Here is a 25,046-nt window from a genome sequence, read left to right as displayed (position 1 = left end):
GACATTTGCACTATTGTATACCTTCCTTACAGTGTTAACAGGTGACTGGCAAAAGATGAACAACACTGCTTCACTACAGCTTTGTTCTTTATTTTTGGTGAGAACATGTCAGTCTATGAATTTTTTTTTTAGGAGGCTGCTTGAGACACAAAAGATGTCAGGATGAAATCTGAAATATAATACGTCCCTGAATTTAAAAATTCATGTTAAGATTTTCCCCTTTTTCTGATATTCTTCAAAAATGAAAGTGTTCAACATTCAACAACAGGGTTAGAAGGAGTGGGAGGAAGAGAGATAAAAATTTGATCCCCTTTCTTTTCATGTAAAAATAATAATTATGCAAACAATACTGAAACACAAGTAGCTTATACAGATATATAAAAGCCAGATCAAGCTTTGACATTTGTGATTACTATGTCCTGTCTTATTCTATCCTCCTGCCCCAAATTCCAATTAACAATAGTAAACCTACAGTTTCTTGAAATTGCAACATCTGTATCATTGCATTGTGCACCCTGCCCTGACATCATGAGTTGTTGCATCCTGTCTAATAGCCTAAATACATTTTATTTTGTCCTCCACCAGTATTTCAGTCTTGTTATTCCTTTATTGTTACATGAAGCCATTAAATTGCTTCATAATACTGCCAGAAAACCCGTCCCCTGAAGTAGTCCATTAGTCTCGGACCATGATGGGATGATGGGTGAGGTCGACGCGTCACTGTAATGAATCAAGGGGGAAGGGACGACGTTACGCGCAGCGCCCCACCAGCCTCTCATGTCCAATGAAGGCTGACATTGGATTTGCAAAGGGGGCGGGTGAATCCCACTTTCACACCGTGGCTGGTCGCAGAGGGCGGAGCTTCTTGACTGCGTTTGACAGCTGCGAAATAGAAAATGCATAGCGCATAGATGGTCTGGGAAACCATGCCGCTCCGAGGCAACCGAACTATCACAAGGAATGGGATGCAACATGCAGGCCCTTTATAGCCTACGAAAGCCCTCATAAATCTGGCCCCCTTGGAGAATACGAAATACAAAATAATATAAAATAAGGGAAATAATTAGCTTTCATTGAGCAGATAAGCCTGGGCATTTTGGGGGCATGCACCGTGCGTTCTCGTTCCCGGTGACGGTGGAGCGCACTCGGACCAAGGAACGCCTGGAGGCGAGTCTGGCCGGGTTGTGTGAGCTGGAGCTCCGCAAGCAGCGGCAGGAGTGCCTGGTACTCGGGGCGCTGGCTCTGGGAGACCCACTGATCCAGGACACCTCCAGAGGAGAACTGTCGTGTTTCAGCAGCTGGGGGCAGGAAAACTTGACACTGAGGCGTCAGCTGGTAAGAAGTTTATGTTGAGTGATTTTTTACTTTACATGTTTGGATTCCTGCACTTTACCCTTGCATGGACCAAAGTCATACATAGTTAAGAATATGTAACAGCGAAAACAGCGTATCCTTATTGTAATCCGCTTGACCGTTGGATGGACTCTTGGTTTGGGCTGCGCCTTTTGTGTAGAGGTGACCTCTCTCTGCAAAAAAAGTTACTCAACTTGATTAATAGTGTCTCTGTTTGAAAGGATGTAATGCTTCTCTGTGGTTTCGGCTGAGATTTATGCCTGTGGGTAACGAAATCAGGGGGTGGAGCACCCGCCGTTTGTGGCACAGACCGACTATTTAATGGCCCATTGTTCCCTCATCACAGACTTTTGTAGTTTTTTACTACTTAACAAGCTCTTATTGGTGCTTTCTCCAGATCATAAAGGGGTGAATTATTCCTTTAGATGGTATGTCGTTGTAGCTAACAGTTTTATGTTCATAATTATCCTCCACATAATTGATGAGATAGTGCTCAAGACAAATGTCCCGCTGTGGCGCAGTGATGTCAGGATTAACATGAGAATTAAAAACTGGGTTAATCGTGACTGATAAAAGTTTCAGGGACGGCATTACTGCAAGAGAATATCCCCCAGAAAGTTTTACGCACCACTGAGCATCATCATCACTGTAAATGTTGTTATGTGTGGTGTAATTTTGTTTTTACTTCGTTATAAATTGAATGTTTTGGGATGTGGGAGTCGTGTTTCTCTCTGGCTGCTGCTCTTGCGCAGCCCGAAAGCTGTCTCAACATTGCTACAATAGGAAGCCATTATTAAAGAGGGTGAAAAAGAAATTAAATCAGCCGCCTCCTCTTCACGCCTCCTCCTCTCTTCCCTCCCTCCTTCTCCTCTGCCGGGAGCCTAACAATAGCCGCATATGGAGCAGAATACTAATGAAGCCTTCAGGCCTCAGTGAGAGGATAAGGCGTAGCCTATAGGTGGCCTTGTACACTGGCGTCAGTTGGCTATGGCATGATGTGGGCACTGTGCTTTATCTTTGCTTTAATGAGTGCACATTTCAGCTTGTGGACTTGCTTTATCATGTGATGTAAAGCAAAAATCAAGTAATAGAAGAAATCAATTTGAACGATTCATAATATGAGGGCCAAGTATTTCCAATGTGCCACACGCACCAGTCTGGTAAATGAGTGTCCCCTGGTGCTGGTGGAGCTGTCAGTCCGTTTCAGCCTGGCTTCACATCCACACACTGACGGGAAACAGCCATTTTCAAAGTCAATGAAGGAGTGACACGCGTTTCCCCGCAGGGCCGCATATTTTATCGTTTTCATTTTGTGCGCAGCTTGTCTGTGGATCGATGTTTATTAACTGTTATGCGCATCCAAGCGTGTGAGTAATTACACAGGGAATTCCTCCGAGATTTTTTTTTTCCCTTTCCCAACAGGTCTCTAATTGAAGTCTCAAATTGAGTCTTCATAATATCAGGTCACCATCTGTGTCCGAGCCAAATCCCCAATCTCATCTCCTATGTAGGTTGTCGCCAAAATGTATAGATCACGTTGTGACACAGAAGCAACTGACCCATGAGACTGCCAGTGTGTGTCTGGTGTCTGTGCCTTGAACATGAATGTGGCCCCAGACAGGCTGAAGAGAGGCCTTTTCTTCTGGATACAGTGTGTGTGGGGTTGAAGGTGTTGACAGCTGTGGGACGCCAGACAGCAGCTGGGAAAGCATGAAGCTCTGACCTCCCTCTCAACTACCCCGCTGTGTGTGTTTGGAGAGAGTGGAGGAGAATATATGAATTGTGTATGAATGTGTGGCATACATACTGTGTGGAGGAGTGTTTGCTTTTAGAAAAACTGAAGAGTTGTCAAATCATATTTTCTCTTTAAATTATAAATCGATTCAGTGGATTTTAAATTAAAGATTCCGTGTGTGTGTATTATCATCTGTGCATGTGTGTGTGTGTGTATGGGCATGTGCCTGCAGAAGGTTTTGCTTTTGTTTCATGCCTTTGTTGAACGCTTGGCTCGCCATCGATCAGGTCGTGTGTGTCCGTGTGTTAAGACAGCAGCACATCATTAGTGAGAGTATGGAGTAGTCTACCCGGCAGTGACTGATCACTTGAATGGATCACTGGATGGTTTCCTCTGCTTTGTTCTGGCACACAAACATGAAAGTTGTCTTTGTGTTCTTTGGCTTCTTTGTGCATGAAGGCAATCAGGCAAATGAGTTTCTGAAAATACATGCAAACACACACACACACAGACAAACCAGGTTATCCAACACATATTTTGCAAACATTATCTTCACACACATGCCAAGAGGTGCATTCTGAGCTGGTGCCACAGCTGTCAGTCACATGAGCACAGCCTGGTGCACATCTCTCTTAAGAGACTCCATTCACAGCCATTGCATCCTGCTGCCCTGCCTACAAGCCACTGTGCACATAGGACAGAGTCAGAGCATGCTAATGAGTGCCATTCACTAAGGTTATGTAAGCGGTGTGTGTGTGTGTGTGCGTGTGTGTCTGTATAAACAGAATGTATCATTAAAATTTAATTTACCCTATTAAAATGAAGCATTTAAAATATGTGTGCGTGCTTGAAGAAAGAAGGGATCAGTGGTTTATTCAAGCAGTGGAACTGGGGGCAGGGTGTGTGCGTGTGTGTGTGTGTGCATGTGTGTGTGTTTCCGGTCTCCCACAGCCCTCTCTGCTTAGAGCCAGTCACAACATTGCCTTAATTATAGAGAGTCCAACAGTGCGGCATGCCTTTTGTGCCCTGTTCCATAGATTTCTATATCCTGGTGATATCGTTTCAAAACCCTTGAGCCGGTGACTGATTAGAGGTCTATTCTACAGATCAGAAGCCTCTTTACAACAGCCAAGCTTCATAGCATGCCTTTTTTTCCCCATCTCTTGTGGAAAAACTCTCATCCTCAGTTGCTGTTGAGGATGTAACATGTGAAATAAATCACAAATCAGTCAATTCATTGTCCCAGATACACCTGCTGGTCAGTCTGTTTCACACAGAAAGAGCAGGAATACCCAGTGTGAAACAGCTTAATGGGTAGGTGAGGCTGGCTGCACCGTGTCCTCTGTCTCCCCCATCCCCCACCAGCCCGGGGCAGAGGAGGCAGTAAAACAGTAATGATACAGTGTGCAGAGTGTCAGGGAACCAGTGTGAGACCATTAATAAGAGAGTACAATCAAAGATCTGCCTGCAAAATGGTCCCTGCAATGAACCTCCTCCACAGCCACACGACGAAATGTTGTATTGTTTGTGGTTGATTTTTTCATCCACAAAAGGTTTGTTTGTGTTCTGCCTCATTATGTTTTAATAACCACGGTTTCCACAGTGTGTGTGTGCATTTGCGGGTATGGGCAGAAAGAGGCAGCAAGCAATCAATTGTGTGAAGCTGCATCATTGATTTAATTGATTTCCAGTAGTCTCCCCTCCTCCTCGCTATTTCTTTACCTCACGTCAGTGGCTGAAACAAAGCTCCCCACTCCTCATTTCTGCCATACAAAACCATATTGATGTAGTAATGCTAATGCTTTGTTTACGGCAAGACAATAAGCACCCTTGTCGAGACAATAGGAATGACAGTGTTTGGGGTGAAGAGGTTGTGTTGGAGGCATAGGTTAGCTTGGGTCAATTGCCGCTCAACAGCATTTGTATTGTGAGCACATTTGTAGTCTGCAGGACAAAGGAGTCAGAGCTCAAGCACCGATTGGCGCACTGACCAAAAGATCACTCCGAGGGATCGTCGTCCAGACCTAGTTTCCTGTTTAATATAGGATTTTCTATCCTTTGCAGGTATAACACACACTGAGATGCTTGAGCTGTTGAGGAAGAGGTATGGAAATATTACCTGGTCCAGGAAAACTGACTTTAAAGGGAGAAAAAAACAGCTCAAAACATTTAGATAGATTTTGAGAGAACCTTTATGTGTCATGTAAGCATTAAACCTGTGGCCATTCATTCAGTTATGGGACTGTCACACCCTGGATCAGTCTAAGGAATCATCCAGGATTGATTGTTTATTCCTCATCAGTTTAACATTTTTTTGAAGGAAGACTTTACTTGTTAAAAATGTTCTCCAGTATGACAAACTGTGCTTATCGACATTGTCTTGTCAGTTATGTTGCACATGTGCACACCCCAGGACCTGTCTACATTTCTTTCTCCAGACAGTATCGGCACAGATGTACACAGATGGTGCTCGGGGAGTGGAGAGCATTGTAACAGTTGTCTGACAGGCTCTCCATCATAGAGGGTGTGTAATGTAAAAAGTGTCACCTCGTTACGAGGACATGTTCAATCTTCTGGTAATGAAGTGTCTTAATGAGCCTTCAGTGTCAGCAGTATCACCTCCGACAAAATGGCACACCTTGTGTGTGTGTGTGTGTGTGTGTGTGTGTTAAACCATGCAGACAAGCTTCCGTGCAAGTGTCTGTTGATTTTAGTAAGTGTGTCACATGATTTCAATATGAGACCGGCATAAATGCAAGTCCAATTTCACCGTGTGTGTGTGTGTGTACTTCTGTCTTTATGAGAGCTAAGTCAGGTCTTCACGGTCTGTTGTCACATGTAGTGCTGATCGTTAAGGTCAGGTTTAGCTGATTTTAAATTAATATAATCATTTGAGGGTCTTGGTCATGTTAAAGATGGAAGAGAAAACTGAATCACTATTTATCTGCTCATAAATGTTTGGGGGTTTTTTTTTAAGCACATTTGTCTGTATATCCAGATAGCTTAAGTCCACATGTGTGAGCGTCTGTGTGTACGTATCCCCCACCAACATGAAAGAACACGCCCCCCACCCCTCGCCAACCTTCACAGACCCTTGAATTATTCATCTTCCAACTGACTGCTTCCTCTATAAACTTGCTTACATAAGAGTTCCTATTGACAGATATGGCTGCACAGAGATGCACTTCAGTGATGCACAGTGTTGGTCACGTATGTGTTTTAGTAGTGCAGGAAAATCTACATCTGAGTCGTGGCTTTATCTGTTTTGACATTATATGTTTACTCATTTGGGCTATTTTCATCCCAGTTAGCTGAAACAAAGGTAGAAAAACTACTTCTTGTATATTCACTGCAATAATAATGATGATAATGATAATTTCTTGCTTTAAATTGAAATATCCAGCTTTTGAAGGGACAGCTACTCTTACAAATGGTTATGATTAAGTCATGAACTGACAACATGTCATCCTTTGTACGAGCTGAATTATTATCTACTTTACATGTATCAAATTATGAACTTGGAGCAGAGCTTTTTATTATCAAAATTAATATATTGTATTCTAGACTCAATCTATCCATGCACTGGAATACAAATTTCAGAGATTATCTCGACTGATGATTATCTGAATCTCAAACAAAATGAGAGCCAGTGTGCAGCTGGAGAAACAAGTCTGGAAGGATTCGCAGCTGTGCTTCGTTCATTAGCATTTCTGCAAAACAGTCATTTAAATGAGAGGAGCGTTTGAACTTTTTGTTTTGTTGTTGAAATCGCTGATAGTTGCTTCTTACCGTCTACTTGAAAATTACCTCTCAACAGCACAATCAAACAACCTGAGTGTGTGTGTGTTTGTGTTTCAGAGTGCTCTTCAGAGTTCCCCATGGGGCCTGATGCAGGCGCTGGAGCAGCAGGTGGGAGAGCTGAGGATCGACACCGACAATGGCTGCTACGATGGAGTTCAAGGAGACACGGGTGACAGTCGGCCGAGTTCTGGTACTTCCACAGTTTGAAACTATTTTTTTCATCACAAATCTGTCGTTCTTTTAATAGAGACTCTAAATGTGCACTATTTCATTTACTTACTCCCAATAAAGCAAGACTTTTTTTGCATAAAACATATTCTATATACAACAAATCACGTCTTTTCTCTTTGCATTTTGAAATATATGTGTCATGAATTTGCTCTTATTGTTACTTCATGCTCCAGTTGCTTGTAATTTTGTTATGTGGTCTATTATATGATGCGTGCTGAGATACTGCATGCTTCAAGCAGCATATTTTTAGAGAGCTGGAATGGTCAGTGAGCTATGATAAATGAGATACTCATCTCTTCTGCCCCACTAATTGTACTTTTTTGTCCCAGGTTTCTATGAGTCGAGCGAGGGACAGTCACCGAAAGGAAGATCTTGTTCCACTGAGCCTACAGAGACGCCCACCTCCTGGGCTTACACCAACGACAGGCCAAAGTCTGTGGGTAAGAAAAACGAGACAACAAATGAGCACTCCGGTTTTTCATTTCTTCTTCCATGTGTATGTGAAGCCGTAGGCATTATAGCACTACAAGGCAGAGTAATATCTGTTAAATCAGAGCATGTATTCATCTCCCATTTTCTTTTTTTTCTAAAGTAGAAAAGATGATGATGCATTTTTGAATTCTCTTCTGCTGTCTATTGACTTGCAAATAATCTATAGACATTAAAAACCATTGATGTAGCTTTCTGATGTCATACTCAGGTTAAGTAGGGACTTATTTTGAAGCATGGAGCCAGAAAATCAGAAAATGTGGTTAGGATGAGGTAAAAAGAACCAGTGGCAACCACCACACCTAAGAGAGATAAATACAGACATAAAGTAAGCTTTAATACTCTTTTGATTGAAAAATAATGTTTTAAAACCACCACAAAGGTATACATGACATTAATAATTTAGACTCTAACATATTGTAGAAAGAATACAGACTTTATATTTCTATAGTGAATCTTGGGGTTCAAGCCATAGACACTGTATTACCTGTCGACTCACACGAGAAAGTAACCTAATTAAGTTCACTGTATTAACCGGACAAACTTTAAAAAATTATGCTAATTTAAACATTGCCTTTCTTCTCCTTCCTCTGGTGAGTATCTATCATAAAAGCCCACTTTGAGGTGTGCCGATAAATAAAGGACTCTTTAATAAAGATGTTTCTGCCATTATTTTGTTATATGAGGACACTGTATGATGCATTACTGCTTACATCTTATTTATATACTATCATGTTTGTAGTATTATTATTATGTTATTGCACCTTGGCCTACTACAGTATTATTTTCTGTACTTAGGAGACCCCCTCATGCTGAATGGAGAAGTGGATATGCCAGTCCTACACACCACCCTACCCCGCTCTTTCTCTGCCCCATACCCACCACTGGAGGAAATCGCAGAGGAGGGAACAGCAATGGACTCCTGGCAGTGGGACATCAGTGGAGGTAACCAAACCTGGCAACAGCAGCAGCCTACAGAGGACCAGATCACCAAGGAGGACTACCAGCAGGCATTGAGGGTAGAGGGCTACATCCTAAGTCTCATCCACCGTCACACCCTCTCACCACGGCCGTGTCAGCCTCGCACCACGCTGAGCCCCGACCCCCCATACTGCAGTGCCTCCGGACACAGCTCTTTACACAGGAGAACTCCCTCTCTTACCACAGAGCAACGCCTTCCTGACCCCCATCTTCAGCCCCAAGTTGACCTATTGGCAAACCCTAATAGCCAGAGCTGGGGTTGTGACCTGCTAGAGGGAGAGGCCCCATCTTTGGAGGAGGACTGTTATCTGGCTCTGCCCTACCCCCAGTCCAGGCCACACTCCCTGGCCGGGAGGCTACCGTCACCTCTGCCCTCCCTGGACCCCAACTGTGGTGTTGGGGCTCTTAACCTTTGTTGTGAACAGTCATCCCCCCAGCATTATCTGCATCCACAACCCCCGATTCATCACAAGCACAGTCTAGTAAGTGCTCAGTATATCGCTGGACAAGCCTGTCATGCCCCTGTGCGCTCCCCCAGACACTATAATCCAGAGCAGCCTAAGCCCAACCGAGCAGCCACCTCTCCTGACCATCCCAACCCCAAGTCCAGAACATCTAAGAAGAGCCACAATGAGCGGCAGAGATCCAAGAAATCAAGCAGTAAAACCAGTCGATCCCAGTCTGAGAATAGCCTTCTTGCCCAGCGGATGCTGCCTGAGCGCAGGTACAGCACCACCGAGAGGCACCAAGGCAGAGGGGATCCGGCTCAGAACCAAGGCCAAGTTGCTGGGCTCCAAGCGGGCAACGACAGCAACAATGTGAGTCGACGCTGGTGCTCCAACCTTGAGCTCAGCCAAGACGAAGGGGAGACGCATGCAGGTCAAGCACATAGACGACCACCTCGAAAAGCTCGCCATGGTCATTCTTATCCCCACTCTCAACCTCAGAACTACCACCAGCAGCAACAGCAGCGCTGGCACCCAGACTTTCAGGAGAGAGCACCACTCTGTCAGGGAGAGGAGGGCTATGCAGGTGCTACCCCTGCAGAGTCTGAGTCCAGCATGAGTGAGGTGTATTCCCCAGCTTCCAGCTCTCTGTCCAGTGATTCAGATGAAAGTGGGGGGCTGGTGTGGCCCCAGCAGCTGCCACCACGCCTTGCTTCTACCTCCTCCTCATCTTCACCCTCACCACAGGCTACTGCCAACGCCCCCTCTCAGCCAAAGGCCTTCGTCAAGATTAAAGCGTCCCATGCTCTCAAAAAGAAGATCCTCAGATTCCGCTCAGGATCCCTCAAAGTCATGACCACTGTGTGAAACCTTCACTGTGTTGTAAAGCCATCATCATCTTTTGGTCACCACTCATATGTTGAATAATGGATCCAGTCTTTCTACTCTACCTACCTCTGATTACAGCATGATAGGGAGAGATATTCCCATTGATGGACATGATTAAAGATCTTCTGTCAGTAGTATCTGGTTGGATTTATCTTGTAGCTGACAACCATCAGACACCAGACTAATGGGCATTATCCTCTTCTAATTGATGATAACTGATGTGATGCCAAGTTACACTGTGTTGACATGGACCATGCTGAAGCTAATTGGCTTGATATGCTGCCATATTTTCTTGATGTCTGTTGGAGTCTTAGTTCCTACAGTGTAGAGTTTGACAAATACAAGTCTACGTCACCACATCTCTTGAAATCAAAACAAGTGTTTTTTGGCACTGACCTGTCTAAAAAACTAGAAACCTTTTATGATACAAATATATGTCTACCTTTGGTTCTCTCAACCACAAAATCCATGGTCTGAAAGTGAATTTCTAAGCAGGGAATCAGAGTTTATTTCTCATTATGTTTTGCTCTGCCTCTTTGTCAACTGTGGATTCACACTGAAGTGAACTGTCCACTACCTCTTTTCCTCTGCCGGCTGCTTTAGGGACCAATCATTATAAACAGATGTGTGTGAGTCACGAATGGGGTTTTAGGGGCCATAGTAAGGGACTAGTGTAGATGCATGGATGCACATACTGTATGTATAAGTGCACAGGGACACAGACTTACACACTCTTGTAAATATGAGATAACCTGTATATACCATCATGTGGCCTTGTTTGGAATGAATGTAGTTTGTAAATAAATTTTGCTCTTAATTTTGGTACTGTAACACATTTTTATTTTTTTGTGTATTCTTGAAATCACCTTCCACTCAAAAATATATTTGGAAAAACCATATCAGACAGACATTGTTCCAAGCAGATTATGTGTGTATGTCTTAATACATGTGCAGAGGGGATCTTTAAATTTAAAATTGCCTAATTTGTCAGTTTGCTTATTGTTTGTATTCCTCAAGAAGCTAGTTGTCTGAAGGTAAATTGTTGGCCTGGAGGTGTAAAAAAAAAAAAAAAGAAAAGAAAAGAAAAAGTGACAGAACTGACACACATGTGCAAAGTGAGAGTTCGTTAAAGTCGCTCTCCACTCAAAAATATGTTTTTCTTCTTGTTCCTACAGTTGAATGTTTGAGTTTTTTTGTACAGAATGATGTATGTGAAGAGTTTGACACTAGAAGGCTGTTTTGACATTCATCTAATGAAAATGGAAAGTTTCTCTTTGCTCATTGAAAATCCAGTTTTAAGGGATGGACCTACGAGCAGGATTTTTTCAAATAATGAACTTGCACAAGTGTGATGTGGAAACTTGAAGCCTCCAGTGCACATACACTGAGAATGGACTTTACAGTGAAGTAGGAGACATCTTGTGTCCAGCAGTTAATCTTCTAAAATGAAATATATTTGCACAGTCAGAGATTCTGGAATTTTTAATGAGTGAGAAACAGTAGGTGTCATTTTAAGGATTTTAACAAGAAAATCAAACTTAGTTTGAGGGGAAAAAACATATCAGACACAAATTATTATTCAAAGAAGAATATTTTATATACATCTTTAATTTCAAAAAACATGACAAGTCCAAGTCATATGTGTCACATGTACAGTAGCTGTGCAGGAGAAGTGTAGCTCCCTCTTGTGGTCTTGGTGTAGAACTATTACACAGGAGGTCTGACTCTTTCATCACAATGGAAAGTGTACTGTTGCATAAGGTGAGGTGTTACAAAAACTAGCTATCAATTGTTTATTATATTAAATAATATTCATTTAATCTCAGTGTCTAATTTCTCACAACAAACTTGATGAATTACAACACACACACATACAAAGTAATACATCAAACCTGATAACTTCCCCTTGATGCCAGAAACACCTAGTAACCAAATCTGAGATCATCGGAGCCTGTCGGAGCCAGAAAACAGAAGTGGAAAGAGTTTTGTTGCATGAGACATGAATGTGCACAGGAAATATGGCAGATTGGCCAATAGTTCATGACTTGCAATCCTGAGACAACCCTGATAACATTTTAACGCATTTTAACTGCCTCTGCAAATGTTCAATCCAAAATAGTGCATACAAACAGCAAGGTTGGTGTGTTCACACTTTCATATCATATCAAACAAGAGTTTAACTGACAGGTAAATGTACCAAAAAAGTTATTCTTAACTTGTCGATGGTGAAACACAGTGATTTGGATATCCAAGCTCAGTGCAGTGAGAAAGAAGAGCTCAGCATACAATAAATCAAAGTCAGTACACTCTCAGATTTTAGTCATCTCCTTTGCAGTGTTCGTGCTCTTGGTCTCAGTAGTAACGATGCTCATCCTGGGTGTAGGATCCTCGCTGATGAAGTTGAATATGTTGCGCAGAGAACGTGTCATGCTGTCCTTGAAGCCTCGGCCCAGACACACATAGAGGAGTGGGTTGATGCAGCTGTTGAAATATGCCAGGCAGAGCGCTAAAACCTGTGCCAGGTAAATTGCTGGGCTGTTAGGGGAATGTCGAGGGGTATTCAATTCGATGAAGTCCAAAATGTGCAGAGGGAGCCAGCACAGGAAGAAACTCAACACCACAGCGATGATGACCCTCAGTGTCCGCTTGGAACGGGTGCGACCATGTGACATTCCACTCTGTGCTCTCCTGTACACCACGCAGTGACAGACCACAATAACCAGGAAAGGGAGGAAGAATCCCATCAGGAAGCGGAAGGAGGTGACGAGCCAGGCACTGTGTAATGAGGGGAACGCATTCTGACACTCTTGCTTGACTTCACCTGTTTTGATCTGTTTTGTGAAGACAAATTGTGGGATGCTGCCTATCAGGGCCAGGCACCAGACAGCAACACACATGCACACAGCCTGCTTAGGTCGCCTGTTGTTCTGGCACCACACGGGTTTGCTGACCAGCAACCAACGATCCAGACTGATCAAAACCAGCTGCAAGATACTGCTGTACATCACCAGGTAAAACACGCTTTTGACCAGGGTGCAGGCCAGCGGGCCAAAGTGCCAGTGGTCATCATGGGCCAGAGGGACCATGAGCAGAGGGAGGGAGAGGCAGCACAGAAGATCAGCCAACGCAAGGTTGAGGAACCAGAGGGAAGTGACAGAGCGTTTCATGCAGAACCCAGTCACCCACAACACCAGGGCATTTCCAGGGACACCCAACAGAACCACAAGGCCGTAGAAGACCAGAGCGACTATCTGGATCGGCTGAATCGCAGGCACGAAATTGTCAATAAAACCAGGCAGATAATCGCTGTAATCAGTATAAGATTCATTGTCCAATGAGGCATCCATGGTTGGTTTAAACTGTAGATGTAAAATGTGTCAGAAATTAACAATATTTAGTGTTATGCTTAAATGAACATTTTAAATAAATGGACAACACAATAGACACCTTTGATATTAGGAAAAAATTTTTAATCTAAAACAAAATGATTTGTTTTGTTCTGAAGAAAATCCCTAAATTAGTTCAACACAGTCAATTACTTGATTCAATTCTTGATAAAAATTTAAACAATTAAACCTTATTTAAGTTGAAATGTCTTTTAAATATTGTAAATCTGTAATTACATGGCAGTTAGAACATTTCAGACTTGACAAATTTCAACTTACAGTTTCAGTGTCCTGTTGATGTTGCACCCACACTGCTTGAAGGAAGTTATGTAGCTGTTCAGCTTTTGAGCGTGTTTTATACAACCAACCCAACCTCACGCAACACACACACACACACACACACACACACACACACACACACACACGGTTATCAAATAAAGCCTTTAAGTTCTTCACTGTAGAGTCTGTGGAGTAGTGGCTATATTCAACAATACGAAGGTTGTAATATAACACACCATAGTGCCTTAATCCAGCATTATATATACAGAAGAACTATGCCGTTTTTAAATGATAGTAAACCTAAAATAAAACTACAGAAGACAAGTGGTATCAGACAAAAAACCCCTCATAAACACTTTTTATGACACTTGTTCCACAATATGTATGCTGTACACTTTATCCAACCACCACTACCCTCAAGTGCAATATTTGTTCTAGTCCAATTTTACTATTACATTTTTTATTGCAACTTTTTTTTACTCTAACTTGTCTCCTCACTTTGTGACTATTTGTGTCTCATTACACTTCAAAGTTACTTTTTACTTTGCTGCAGTATTTAGTACCTAGTAGTAATTTCTTTGCATGGGAAATAATACAGTTTATCTCAAATGTCTTTTATAATACGAAAGTTTATCTTATCTTATCCTACCTTATCTTGAACATGATGCTATAGTATTTCTCTCACTTCCACATAAAACATCTGCACATACATTGCCTCATTTTATGTTCAGTTTTATGCTTCCTTGCAAGTACAGTAAATTTGAATGTGTTACATACAAGGCATATCAATGTTATTTCGATATGAACAAATGTTTTGCTTTTACAGTGCAGTTCCTGTTAAGCTGTTGAGAAAATTAGATCTAATTCTTAGTCATACACTGGTGATCATCCAGGAGTATTTCACAATACAATAAGTTACAAAAAGAAAAAGAAAAGGAATGTATCAGCTGCAATTTTCCATGACACAAAAGCAAAAAATGATTCAGTCTGACAGAGTTAGTAGATGGATTCAATATAATTTACACAGTTTGTGTAAAACAATATATTAGTTTGACCCAATTATGTAAAAAGTAGATTTTTTACATTTTATTTTCTTTCAATTTAATAAAGTTCAAACAGCACCCATCATTACCTGTATTAGTGGGACAAAAAAATCTTTATTGTCAATTTAATAATAATCATTATCAATAATAATAATCATTTTTACAGTAACACAACAACATTTGCATATATACACATTATTCACAAATCAGCCTAAACACAAATTATTGAACTGAAAATTAAAAGTAAATTACATTAAAAACTACAATTCTCAGTGGCATCTAGAACTGTTAGCAAAGCGACTAGAGCTGCCTTCCTTTTCTTTTTTGGTTCAACATGCATGACAAACTGGCCAACCCTGTCCGACAAAAAGGAAATAAATAGCTGCTGACTAGTGGATTTTGTAACCTCATGAAAAATGCTGATTTTAAAAACAAACCTTTTTAGTCATTCACATAACGTATGATGAGGCATCTTATTTGTAATATGGCTAAATCAGTTAAAAATCACATCTTACAACGCTTCAGAGGTGCTGGAGAGAGAAAAACAGCCAGTCAACCCAGACAATATTTTTACAGCGCTTCAATAAATACAGTACATACTGAGGGTATAACCAGGTTAATGTCCTCAGAAGCCGCCAGTGGGGTCAAAATGATGATCTATGAAAACGTTTAATAAGATACAAGCTGTATCAGTGACAGATATGAAGTATAGAAAAAGAACAAAACACAAACTTAAGAAAATTTGTTGCCATGCTTCTGTTTCCTCTTCTGCCACTGTGGTATAACTGACCCCATAAAAAATCGGGAAACAATGGGGGAACTGAAACACAAAATACATCATCAAAGTTTACTTGACAAGTTAAAAAAACAGCAAAGACACCATATTGCTCAATTCTCTGTCTCCAACTTCAGCAAGCTGACTTTTGTGCGTCTGTTTTTGCACTTGTGTACCTGTTCATCTTTATGTCCCCACATGTGCAGACATGCCTGTATATGTCTTTGTATAAACATCAATATACAGTAGATGTGGGAATGACATGACATGTCACAGTTGCTGTGTAGCTGTTTATCACTGTTTGACATCTAACACGTATTTTCCTGCTTGTGTTTTCCTCTTTATCAACACCGGCTTTCAGTTCACATTTTGCATCATCTGTCACTGGTAAACCCCAGGTTGCTATGTTTTGCCATAGTTGTTGTCATACTTGATGTATGTTTCCTCACTGAGTCATCAGAGGTGAATACTGTAGGTCTCAGAGGTTAAGTCAGTTGAGGGCCGGCGCACTGCTCGGTGGAAGTGTGGGGGTGTCATCTCTAAATGCATCTGACTGAAGGTCTGCAGAAAAAAAAACACATTTTTTATGTTATGTTTATCAAATATTCAACATCAAACTTTTGGCTTTCGCAACTTGTATTTTGAACTCAATAGAGATCCACAATGACTACTATGGAGACTAATTTCCTTTGAGTAAATAGTCATGCCAGTAACAGCACAAAAGACAGTACACAGAAGAGCTAATTAAAGAATCAACTATGTGCAGTTATTGCAGAGACCACACATAGAAGGGTTAATCAGTAATATGATATTTTGGTTATTTACTTAGGATGTGTGATTAAAGGCCAGCAAGCTCTTTATTTTTAGATTTTGGAGAAGTTTGAGACACCATTGTTTCCAAGCCAGCTGAAACAAGGTCAAACGAGCCCAAAACACGTTCCACAATAGGAGAAGTTGTGGACAGTATATAAGATGATGTTTTCTCTTTCACTTTCAGGTTTTTCATCCCGGGATCAAAGCCTTGGTTTGCTCTGTATTACACTTGATGCACAGTGAGCCGATTCACATTGAACTCTACCAGTTTCAAGTGTATTCTTTGAGTCTGAATATAAATATCAGTTTTTTGAGTTTAATACTATGTTGTGGGAGACCTGGAGATTTATTGGCCCATCTGAAGATTTTCCATAACAGATCAATTTAGGTTTTTGATCTTTTTGACCTAATTGAAAACTGAAACTTATGTTGTAGATGTGCTGAGTGTATTTTTAGCCATGCTGGTCACATGACTCTAAAGATGGCATTATCAGTCTGTCGGTCTGTCAGAAAGTCATGATAAGTCTTAACTGTTGGGTGGATTGCAATGAAATTTGGTAAAGATATTTATTTCCCTGGGGATGGTTTGTAATAACTTTGGTGAACTTTTTATCTATAGTGCAATTAGCTCCAAAAATTGAATTTGTTCAATATTTTAGTTTATGGTCAAATATCTTTAAAACCAATGACATTCTCATGTACTTTTTGTACTTTTTGTTTTGTGCAAATTAGCAAATGTTAGCATGCTGACACGCTAAATGGTGAACATGTTAAACATTACATGCTAAACATCAACATGTTAGTACTGAGAATATGTTAGCATACTGACACCAGTGGTGTCAATATATTTTTGAAACAGGGCAGGGTGGAGAACCAAACGTAAAGTGTTGAGCACAGGTCAAGTTAGGGTTTTATGTATTTGTGTTTAAAGACACTGTATGTGCCTTAAAAGTTAACATGTCCTACCAGACTGAAAGCACATGAGCTGATGTTTAAGTGTTTAAATTGTTTAAATAGATTTTTTTAAAATCACAAGGGGGAGGGTAAAGCAGAGAGTATGATAACACATCCAACTCACCAATGAGTGTCAAGCCTTGCTGCTGGTTCAGGATAACCGACGTCTCTTCTTCCTCCTCCTCGTCTCCCCAGTCTGCAATGTTGGCGGGTGGGATGCACTGCTCCAAAAACAGGTCCTCTTCGTCTTCCTCCATGTCCATGTTCTCTGGAGGCCAGCGCAGCTCTCCGCTCTCCACCTCGCTCACCTCTGTGGGTTCCACAACGATGGAGGGTAGACGCTCCTTCTCATGGTCGTGGTCCAAGCTGTTCAATGAGGTCTCTGGGCCCAGGACAACCTCAACAGGGTCCGGGAAGATCTGGAGGAAAGTGGGGGAAGAGTGGTTGACTCAGAATTGAGTAGAAATGTCAGTTCACAGTAAATTTAGCTTTAATGTGGGTAGATATTGTAAATCTGTACTGGTTTTTGATCACTTTAAAATAGAATATATTCCCCAGTCTTTGACCAGCCTGGTGTTTTATCATCATTTGTGTCCCTTCTGTTTTAAAAGTGATCTATAACAAACTTACCCTGACATCCTGTCTGAAACTATCAATATAGTCTTGATGTGATAAATGCAACAGGACTGGGCTGCAACAAATTCTATTTTATCTGATCTATTCACAGTACAATGATGGGACATACCTGGAATGGCGATCTTTGGTCCTTCCTTTGCATCTCGTCAGGGCTTGAATCTTGACCACTCATCTCCTCCATCCCTCTGCAGATGGAACAAAACTATCATGAGACCACAACTTAAACAAGACACAAATATACATGCTTAAGAAACAGGTACTTATTAAAATCCTTTCCCCTTTGAACATCCCAAGAAACCTACTTGAAATCTTTTTCATCTTATATCTTCTTATATCTTCTTTTTCATTTTATAGTATTCTTTCTTTTCTATGTGTGGAAACACTTTAACATTTACCTTCATGGGCATCCTTTCAAATGTATAAGACCCAAGAATCCCTAGAGTGCAAGTTCTGCAGAGATTTTACTGTACAGGGGTCAACTTCATTAGAAACCTCTTAAAGTTGCAATAAATAACTAGCTAATAGCTAATTTAGAAACTTTCACATACAGTATTTCTGTAGAATCTCTGTAGAAACTCAGTGTGACTGTCACTGAGGAAACCTTTGAAATACCTTTTGAAACCCCATATTTATTCACAATCCAAAAGAAAAAACCTCTGTAAAGAACTGCATAGAAAATTGAAAATGCACTTTCTAAGTTTGCTTGTTTGGGTGTTTCTGGAGCAAATACTGTCTGCTGATGAGAAATATTTGTCACTCAGGTTAACATTAGGTTCTTTGCTAAATTTAATTAAATTTTCCTCCATAGTTTTGGATGGAGGATCTCCTTACATTGATTCTGTTGCTCTCTGATCATATTCCTCTTCAAAAGGACCTATTGATGGAACTTCTTAAGATTTATTTGAAACTACTCAGAATGCTAGATTAATGATGTATTCCACATAGGACAATACAACAAATGTTGCTGTGATTGATAGCTAACTAGATGCTGTAAGGTCTGACATTATGAGGAAGGGAATTTGCCCCTAAGCTGACGGCTTACTGGCCTTGTAACTCTCATGTTTAGCAGACTGTCTCCAACAGCACTAAAGTCCATACTCACTGACTCTGTGCTAAATCACATCTTCCGGTTCTCTATGAAATAACATCATAGCCCCATCATGCCCTTGTATTTCTAGCTGATTTACAGTATCCAATGTCCCACACTTTTGATTGGTCAGATATTTTCATTCCCTACATCTCATTGGCCAAAGCTGGTCTGACTATGTGAATTTTGTGCAAATGTGTGTGTTTGCTCATCACATAGAGTCTCCTATCAAACACACACTCATACTCCAGATTATTGCAGAACTCAAATAGGGTTTGAGTCAAAATGGATTGATGTCCTTTGCCGCTCATATTTTATTTATTTATCTGAGAGGGAGTCTGACTGAACAAACGTGCTGTTCTGTCTCTATCGACTCTTAAATTGGGCTGTTAGCTTTGGTGGCTGAACTCCATTTCTCAGCCACTGCTTACAGACTAGACCATCACCCTAAAAAGTGTTATCTGTTGTAGTTGGTGTGAAACATACCAAAGTCACTGCTGTTTTATTTTTGCAAAAGAAATTGGCCCTGAGACCCTCATCAGACCACTTCATGTTGGCTCCACAGTCTATAGCATCGGCAAAGTAGTCACTTGTTTCAGTTACATGCACGAGAGTCCATATCCAACTTCAATCTGTTTATGGTCTCCAGAAAAGCCGACGGGGGATTAAGAAGGACTGAGGATCTGTCCGAATCCTCTTTTTATCCCCCTCTCCTCCTCCCTCTCTCTTTTTCTTGCTGTCTCTCTGTGTCTGTTCTCTTCTCCAAAAGTAAAAATCATGGTTTGTTATCAGGCATGGTATAATGACACAACCTGTTAAATCTTGCTTACTCTTAAATAAAATTGCAGTTGAAAGACGGATGTGGTCTGCCTTTAGACCCTGTGGAAGGTACTTTTTGGTATTTGCTAACAGCAGCATGGGTCACATGTTACGTCAGACTACGGAGGGGCACTTTTGAAACTGCTTGTGAATTCATCGTGAAAATGCAGGCAAATGTTGAGATATTCTGGTAGAGAACAAGAGGAAGTCAAACATAGAGGAAAGGGTGTAAATATAGCTTCAATATTTCAGTATGTATGCTATCCTGTGGAGGAAGAAATGTTCAGATAACTTGTCTGTAAAAAGTAGCAATACCAGACAAAAGACATACTCCATTATGAGTAAAAGTTCTGCATTTAAAATCTTACTCAATTAAGTAAAAAGTTGTCAAAAGTTTGGATACACCTTCCCATGCACTTGAATGAGAAAGTGTGTCCAAAGTTTTGACTGGTACTGTAAGTATCAACAAAATGCAATTAAATGCTATGTAAAAGTAATTAAAGTATCAAGTTAAAGTACTTATTTTGTAGTCAGTGCTATATTATTATATTATTGGATCATTATTACTGATGCATTACCATGTAAGAAGTACTTAAACAGTGTAGTTGGTGGATGTGCAGCTGATTTTAACTATTTTATAAAGCTTAATCTATAACAACTGATCATATTTTAGATACTGATCATATGTTTTGGATGTAAAATCTTAATCTGTAAAGTAGCTGTAACCATAGGCACTTGAGCAATGGAGCAAGTTGAGTAAATGCATCCCCATTATTCAAAGTTATGGTTTTGCTACCTTACTTTTTGTCTTTTTAAAAATAAACTTATCATCATACAGTCCCTGCAATCAGGTGATTATATTTAAGCAGCCCATATAAATGATAAGTTTTCTATTTTCAGCAATCTGACATTTTCGGACCACCATTCGAGTTGGTTTAGTCCAACCCGTCGTGAAAGAGAGACAGACAGAGCAGAGCTTTTCCTCATGGCACCAAAGTGTCTGAATTAACAGTCAAATGTTCAGCAATGGGAAGTAACCCGATTAGACTTCTGCAGAATACTTTGCTTTATTTTCAGTTTTAGTCAGACTTTGGATGGAATTACCTTTGAATATGATGATGCTCTGTGCTCTGTGCTGTGCTTTAATTAATATGATTGTTCTGATTTTCTCATACATTTCCTCTAAGAGGAAGTAAGGTCTAGTCCTTAACTAACATGGCCCTTTTAAGTCTTGAGGCAAAAGTCACCTTCTGAGTTGTGCATTAAAATAGTCCTTGATTTGAGATAATGTCAGTTAAAATAATCTGCTTTTGAAGTTATGATTATTTATTCCTGTATAATATCACAACTACATCAGCTGGTGGTGCTAATAGCATCCACTAGAACCTGTATGTGGGATTGGAATTAGATGGTTGTTGTGAGGCCATTTCATTCATCTAATTTGTTTTTACTTTGCTGCAATTGTTAGACTTTGAAGATGAACTTGTGAATATTGAGAATAGCAACCCTCAGGTTTAACATTGTTTGACCAGGTTTAATTATACAAATCATATGGTGATGTGTTGTGAGACTATTTCATTAATATAAATTGTTTGTCCTTGTTTAACCTTGAAGATAGCCCAGTAACCTGTAACCTACTAACATTTCAGGCTACATAATGATTTTATAAATATAATTTCAAATATGAAATAGCCATTTTTCTAATAATCATTTCCTGTCCTGATCCACCCAATTATATACTGTTCTTGATGTATTCCTGGTTTTTATAGCACCCTCAATCAAACTAATCTAGACTAGTGTAGGTGGCTGTTTCTTGACTTAATCCCACCAATTATGTATCTCTCCAAGTTTGCTCCCACATTTTAATAATAACCAGGCACCTATGGCTGTAACTATTGTTGTGAAATGAATGTAGTACAATATTTCACTCATTTACTTTCCACGATGCCAAGCAACACCGCTGTTTAGATGTAAATGAAGTAAAGGAAGGGAGCAACTAAATCTCAGAGCTGCTCAGTATTTTAAAGGGAGCTTTTGAGAAAATGACACAAAATTTATGACAAATGATTGTTTTGGGAAGGTATACTATATGTTCCACAGCAGGATAAAGGAATACAGTGTATTTCAAGGTCTAAACTCAAACTATGTCTATATCTTTAATGAATGCCAGTAACACACATGCACAAAGACATTTTAAGTTACACTGTTAGAAATATTGGTTTGTCTGTCCTTCCGCCACTGACTAGCGTCACCATGAGGTTGACATTTGTGATTGTAAATTAAATATCGCAACAGCTTTTGGAGGGATTCCCTTTATGTTTCCATGAATTGGAATTTTGGGGATCCCTTAACTTTTCATACAGTCAGGACCAACCTTACTGTGAAGTGTTCAGGTCATTAACTGCAAACATGGTCTAAAAATGTCTAAAAAAAAATTTGAAATCCTTTGGCTAATGTGTGATACCAGCTTTGTGTTTTTGGTTTATTTGAATATATTCAACAGTTGAGAATTTTAAAAATTGCATCAGTGAGTTTCTCTCCTGCTCTCACCTCATTCCCTTTATCTTTCTGTCTCATATTGAATTACTCTGAATAGAATTGAAATGAATTGAATTTAGCTTAGTTTTCTTTTGGATTGACTTAATTTGACAGATTAACAGTCCTATCAACACATTTAAATTCATTGTACAATATGACAACCGACGAAACACTAAGCCAGTTTGCACAACTGTCAGAATGAGGACGCCCTGTTCTCGCCTAAATAGGATCAGCTTTAGGAGGATGCTGTCATTTTTGACCCACTTGTGAATGTGCGCAGTCCTACAGTTCAATTTCTGATATTATGCTGCTGACAACTATGTCACACTAAGCTGTTTGAGAGCCACCTGGGATGGAAACTTTCAGCAGATATTATAAAGCTTAACCTCAATGTAATCCCTCTCATATACACTCCCACTAAACACCTGCACGTTTCAGCTCAGTCAACAATCAGTCTTTGTTTGTACAGTGGACTGTATTATGCGTACCACAGATTTAAACGTACAGTATAACAGTTGCTATTCAAAATGTTACTGACAGATGCTTACTGTTACTTACTTACAAAAAAACGATACTTTATGAATAAACCAAAATGATGTGAAAATGGCTGGTTTGTAGATAATGAATTAATGAAGGCTCAGTGAAATGATAAAATAAATTCTATCTCACAGGAAGATTAAAAAGGTTTTATTCCAACTGACCGGCACTAAAAGACACGTCTTCGTCACTATCCACAGTCACTAAACAGCTAAGATTAGTGTAATCAGGAACAAGAAACACCTACCTCACCTATACTTTGTGCTAGTAAACTTAATAGCAGTGGTGACTATTTACTGTCCTGTTTCCATCACTGAAACTATTTGCTATCACTTTCTCATTTCATTACTGGCAAGTTTGACTTCTTTGTATTTTTGGAGTCACTTTTGTGTCCATTTTAATTCAAAGGATGACACACACACAAAGGATGGCAACAATCTTAGTAAAAGTCTTTTAAAGGTTTCTTAGGAACATGCTACTCATACGCAATGAATGAAGTAGTGCTGAGGGGACACCACAGCTGGCTATGAGGTTTTCCTGTTGTTGTTTTGCTGTTACACTTCTCTAGCATCCTTAGAGTTGTACTGTTATATGATTATTAACACGAGTAATATATCTTGTATCAGGTGGACTGATAGCACCATTTATTGGGCTCAGAACATCTGTTCATCACTTCACAACCACAGCAAACTCTCATAAAGGTGACGACCTGCGGTGACCCCCAAATACCTTCAGAAGGCTTTCACATTCACACAGGAAGTGACATAGAAACACATTTGCACACCTGACCACATATGAAGAGATGGTTTCTGGAAGGCACAGAACCTTCTACATCTGTTATGTAATGAATTATAATGACTCATCTTGTCCAAAACACTCAAACACTTAAACTCATCTCACCTGCTGACTTTGCCTGATTTTATCTTCATGTCACCACAGAAATTGATCTACATCAAGTGTGAACTTTCACTATAGCTATTTTGTGTGCATTTGTGGACTGAAGGGAAGGGAAGGGAAATTCTGCTGGAAATACCCCGCAGAATTTCTTAGTATGAATTAGTGCCTCTAAAAACACACAAACGACAGCAGCTTCTTACCCCTCAGTTGCAGTCAGGCAGATGTCTTCTTCATCTTGGCACAGCTCCACAGTGGTGAAGCCCGGCTCCTCCACAGCAGGTCCAGACGGCATGAGAGGGGGTGCAGCAGGAGGTGAGCAGCTCCCACAGCATTCCCCCTCCGCAGAGCCCTCACTGAGGCTTTTGGCCTCCAGGGCGAAGCCTGGATAAGGGGGTGCAACACCCTCAGGTGTTCAGCAGAAGCTCAGGAGACGGAGGAGTGTCTAATGCCCTTTGTCAGTTAGGACTGTCTGGCTTGTCCGGGGTCAGTGCTGAGTTTGAATTTGTCTGCTAGCCCAAAGCCTGCATGCGCTCCCTTGTCTCCTGTATCCAACTTCCTTCCTCATGTCTCTCTCAATATCCCTCCCTGTCCCACCCCACCCTACTGCCAGGCTTTGGAGAGGAGCGGGATTAACGTCTCTTTCGATTACAGAGACTGGATGGGTGACGTCAGCCAGGCTTGACAGTCCCCTCTGATGAGTTGGCACACTGGGTCGCTGGTGCATCTGTAAAGAAGCATATAAAGGGTGCACAGATGGCACATGGCCCCACTGTTGATGGAAGCTAAGTTTACTGAACTGCTCATAAAATGGTCAAGAAGTTCAGCAGCAACTTAATTTGATGTCCTCTCTACTTCCCTCATCCTGTGTGTTTGTCCACCATGTCTCCCTCTCTCTCTGTTCTCAACTGTGTGTGTGCCGTTGCTCCATCAGTGGATTTAGATTTGGACGATTCATGGAATTAGCCCAGGGATCAAGGGCTCAGGGATGGGGAGGGGATAGATAACATGGCAGCAACTATTGCTAAACAGATAGAGTTCTGTTAACAGCAGTATGTAATCCCCTCTGTGGGTTAAGTCAGTAGGCTATATATGGAACAAGGTAGTGAGGAAGCCGGCACAGCGTGAAGGACATTGTGCCTCTGCTGAACTTTGGAATCCTATTAATTTTCCAACATTTGTAATAGGAATATACTTTATACACATGACCACAAGGGCAGTAAATTGTAAAAAAATATATAATTAAAAAATTTAATTGAAAACATTATTCAATGAAAATAAGATTGGTGTGTCAAACTACTTGCTGGTAAGTAAGCAAGAGAAAGGCATCATCAGTAGCGTATTATAGACAAAAGATACAG

General features: G+C 40.6%; 3 protein-coding genes across 4 annotated transcripts; 1 reads left to right on the top strand and 2 right to left on the bottom strand.

Moving 5' to 3' along the window:
• The first annotated feature begins 869 nt into the window (after positions 1-869).
• Positions 870-10,741, top strand: LOC122984005 (dapper homolog 3). Of its 2 annotated transcripts, none has more exons than XM_044354241.1 (4): positions 870-1,335; positions 6,947-7,079; positions 7,450-7,560; positions 8,411-10,741. In XM_044354241.1, the coding sequence occupies exons 1-4, from the start codon at positions 1,105-1,107 to the stop codon at positions 9,901-9,903; spliced, it is 1,968 nt and encodes a 655-aa protein (XP_044210176.1). In that variant the 5' UTR covers positions 870-1,104; the 3' UTR covers positions 9,904-10,741. The 2 variants fall into 2 exon arrangements, with proteins under 2 accessions (XP_044210176.1, XP_044210174.1); XM_044354239.1 differs by having other exon boundaries at positions 871-1,335; positions 8,408-10,741.
• Positions 10,742-11,471: 730 nt separating this feature from the next.
• Positions 11,472-13,692, bottom strand: LOC122983954 (C5a anaphylatoxin chemotactic receptor 1). The gene is made up of 2 exons (XM_044354165.1): positions 13,590-13,692; positions 11,472-13,283 (listed from the first exon to the last, which is right to left on the bottom strand). The coding sequence occupies exon 2, from the start codon at positions 13,269-13,271 to the stop codon at positions 12,234-12,236; it is 1,038 nt and encodes a 345-aa protein (XP_044210100.1). The 5' UTR covers positions 13,272-13,283; positions 13,590-13,692; the 3' UTR covers positions 11,472-12,233.
• Positions 13,693-14,261: 569 nt separating this feature from the next.
• lbhl (LBH regulator of WNT signaling pathway, like) lies at positions 14,262-24,268 on the bottom strand. The gene is made up of 4 exons (XM_044354422.1): positions 23,889-24,268; positions 17,920-17,995; positions 17,299-17,593; positions 14,262-15,968 (listed from the first exon to the last, which is right to left on the bottom strand). Exons 1-4 carry the CDS (start codon positions 23,978-23,980, stop codon positions 15,898-15,900), a joined length of 534 nt encoding a protein of 177 aa, XP_044210357.1. The 5' UTR covers positions 23,981-24,268; the 3' UTR covers positions 14,262-15,897.
• Positions 24,269-25,046: the final 778 nt, after the last annotated feature.

This window comes from Thunnus albacares, chromosome 6 (assembly GCF_914725855.1).
Source record: "Thunnus albacares chromosome 6, fThuAlb1.1, whole genome shotgun sequence".
NCBI classification, from domain to species: domain Eukaryota; kingdom Metazoa; phylum Chordata; class Actinopteri; order Scombriformes; family Scombridae; genus Thunnus; species Thunnus albacares.
Note: the sequence above shows the minus strand (reverse complement) of the source record. Positions and strands in the feature narration are given on the sequence as shown.

Coding starts and splice junctions, on each gene's coding strand:
- LOC122983954 (XM_044354165.1), bottom strand. CDS start 13,271: ATGGATGCCTCATTGGACAATGAATCTTATACTGATTACAGCGATTAT.
- lbhl (XM_044354422.1), bottom strand. CDS start 23,980: ATGCCGTCTGGACCTGCTGTGGAGGAGCCGGGCTTCACCACTGTGGAG. Junction 17,594..17,919: donor ACCAAAGATCGCCATTCCAG/GTATGTCCCATC, acceptor ACTTTCCTCCAG/ATCTTCCCGGACCCTGTTGA. Junction 15,969..17,298: donor GCAAGGCTTGACACTCATTG/GTGAGTTGGATG, acceptor TTTTTTCTGCAG/ACCTTCAGTCAGATGCATTT.
- LOC122984005 (XM_044354239.1), top strand. CDS start 1,105: ATGCACCGTGCGTTCTCGTTCCCGGTGACGGTGGAGCGCACTCGGACC. Junction 1,336..6,946: donor TGACACTGAGGCGTCAGCTG/GTAAGAAGTTTA, acceptor TTTGTGTTTCAG/AGTGCTCTTCAGAGTTCCCC. Junction 7,080..7,449: donor TGACAGTCGGCCGAGTTCTG/GTACTTCCACAG, acceptor TTTTTGTCCCAG/GTTTCTATGAGTCGAGCGAG.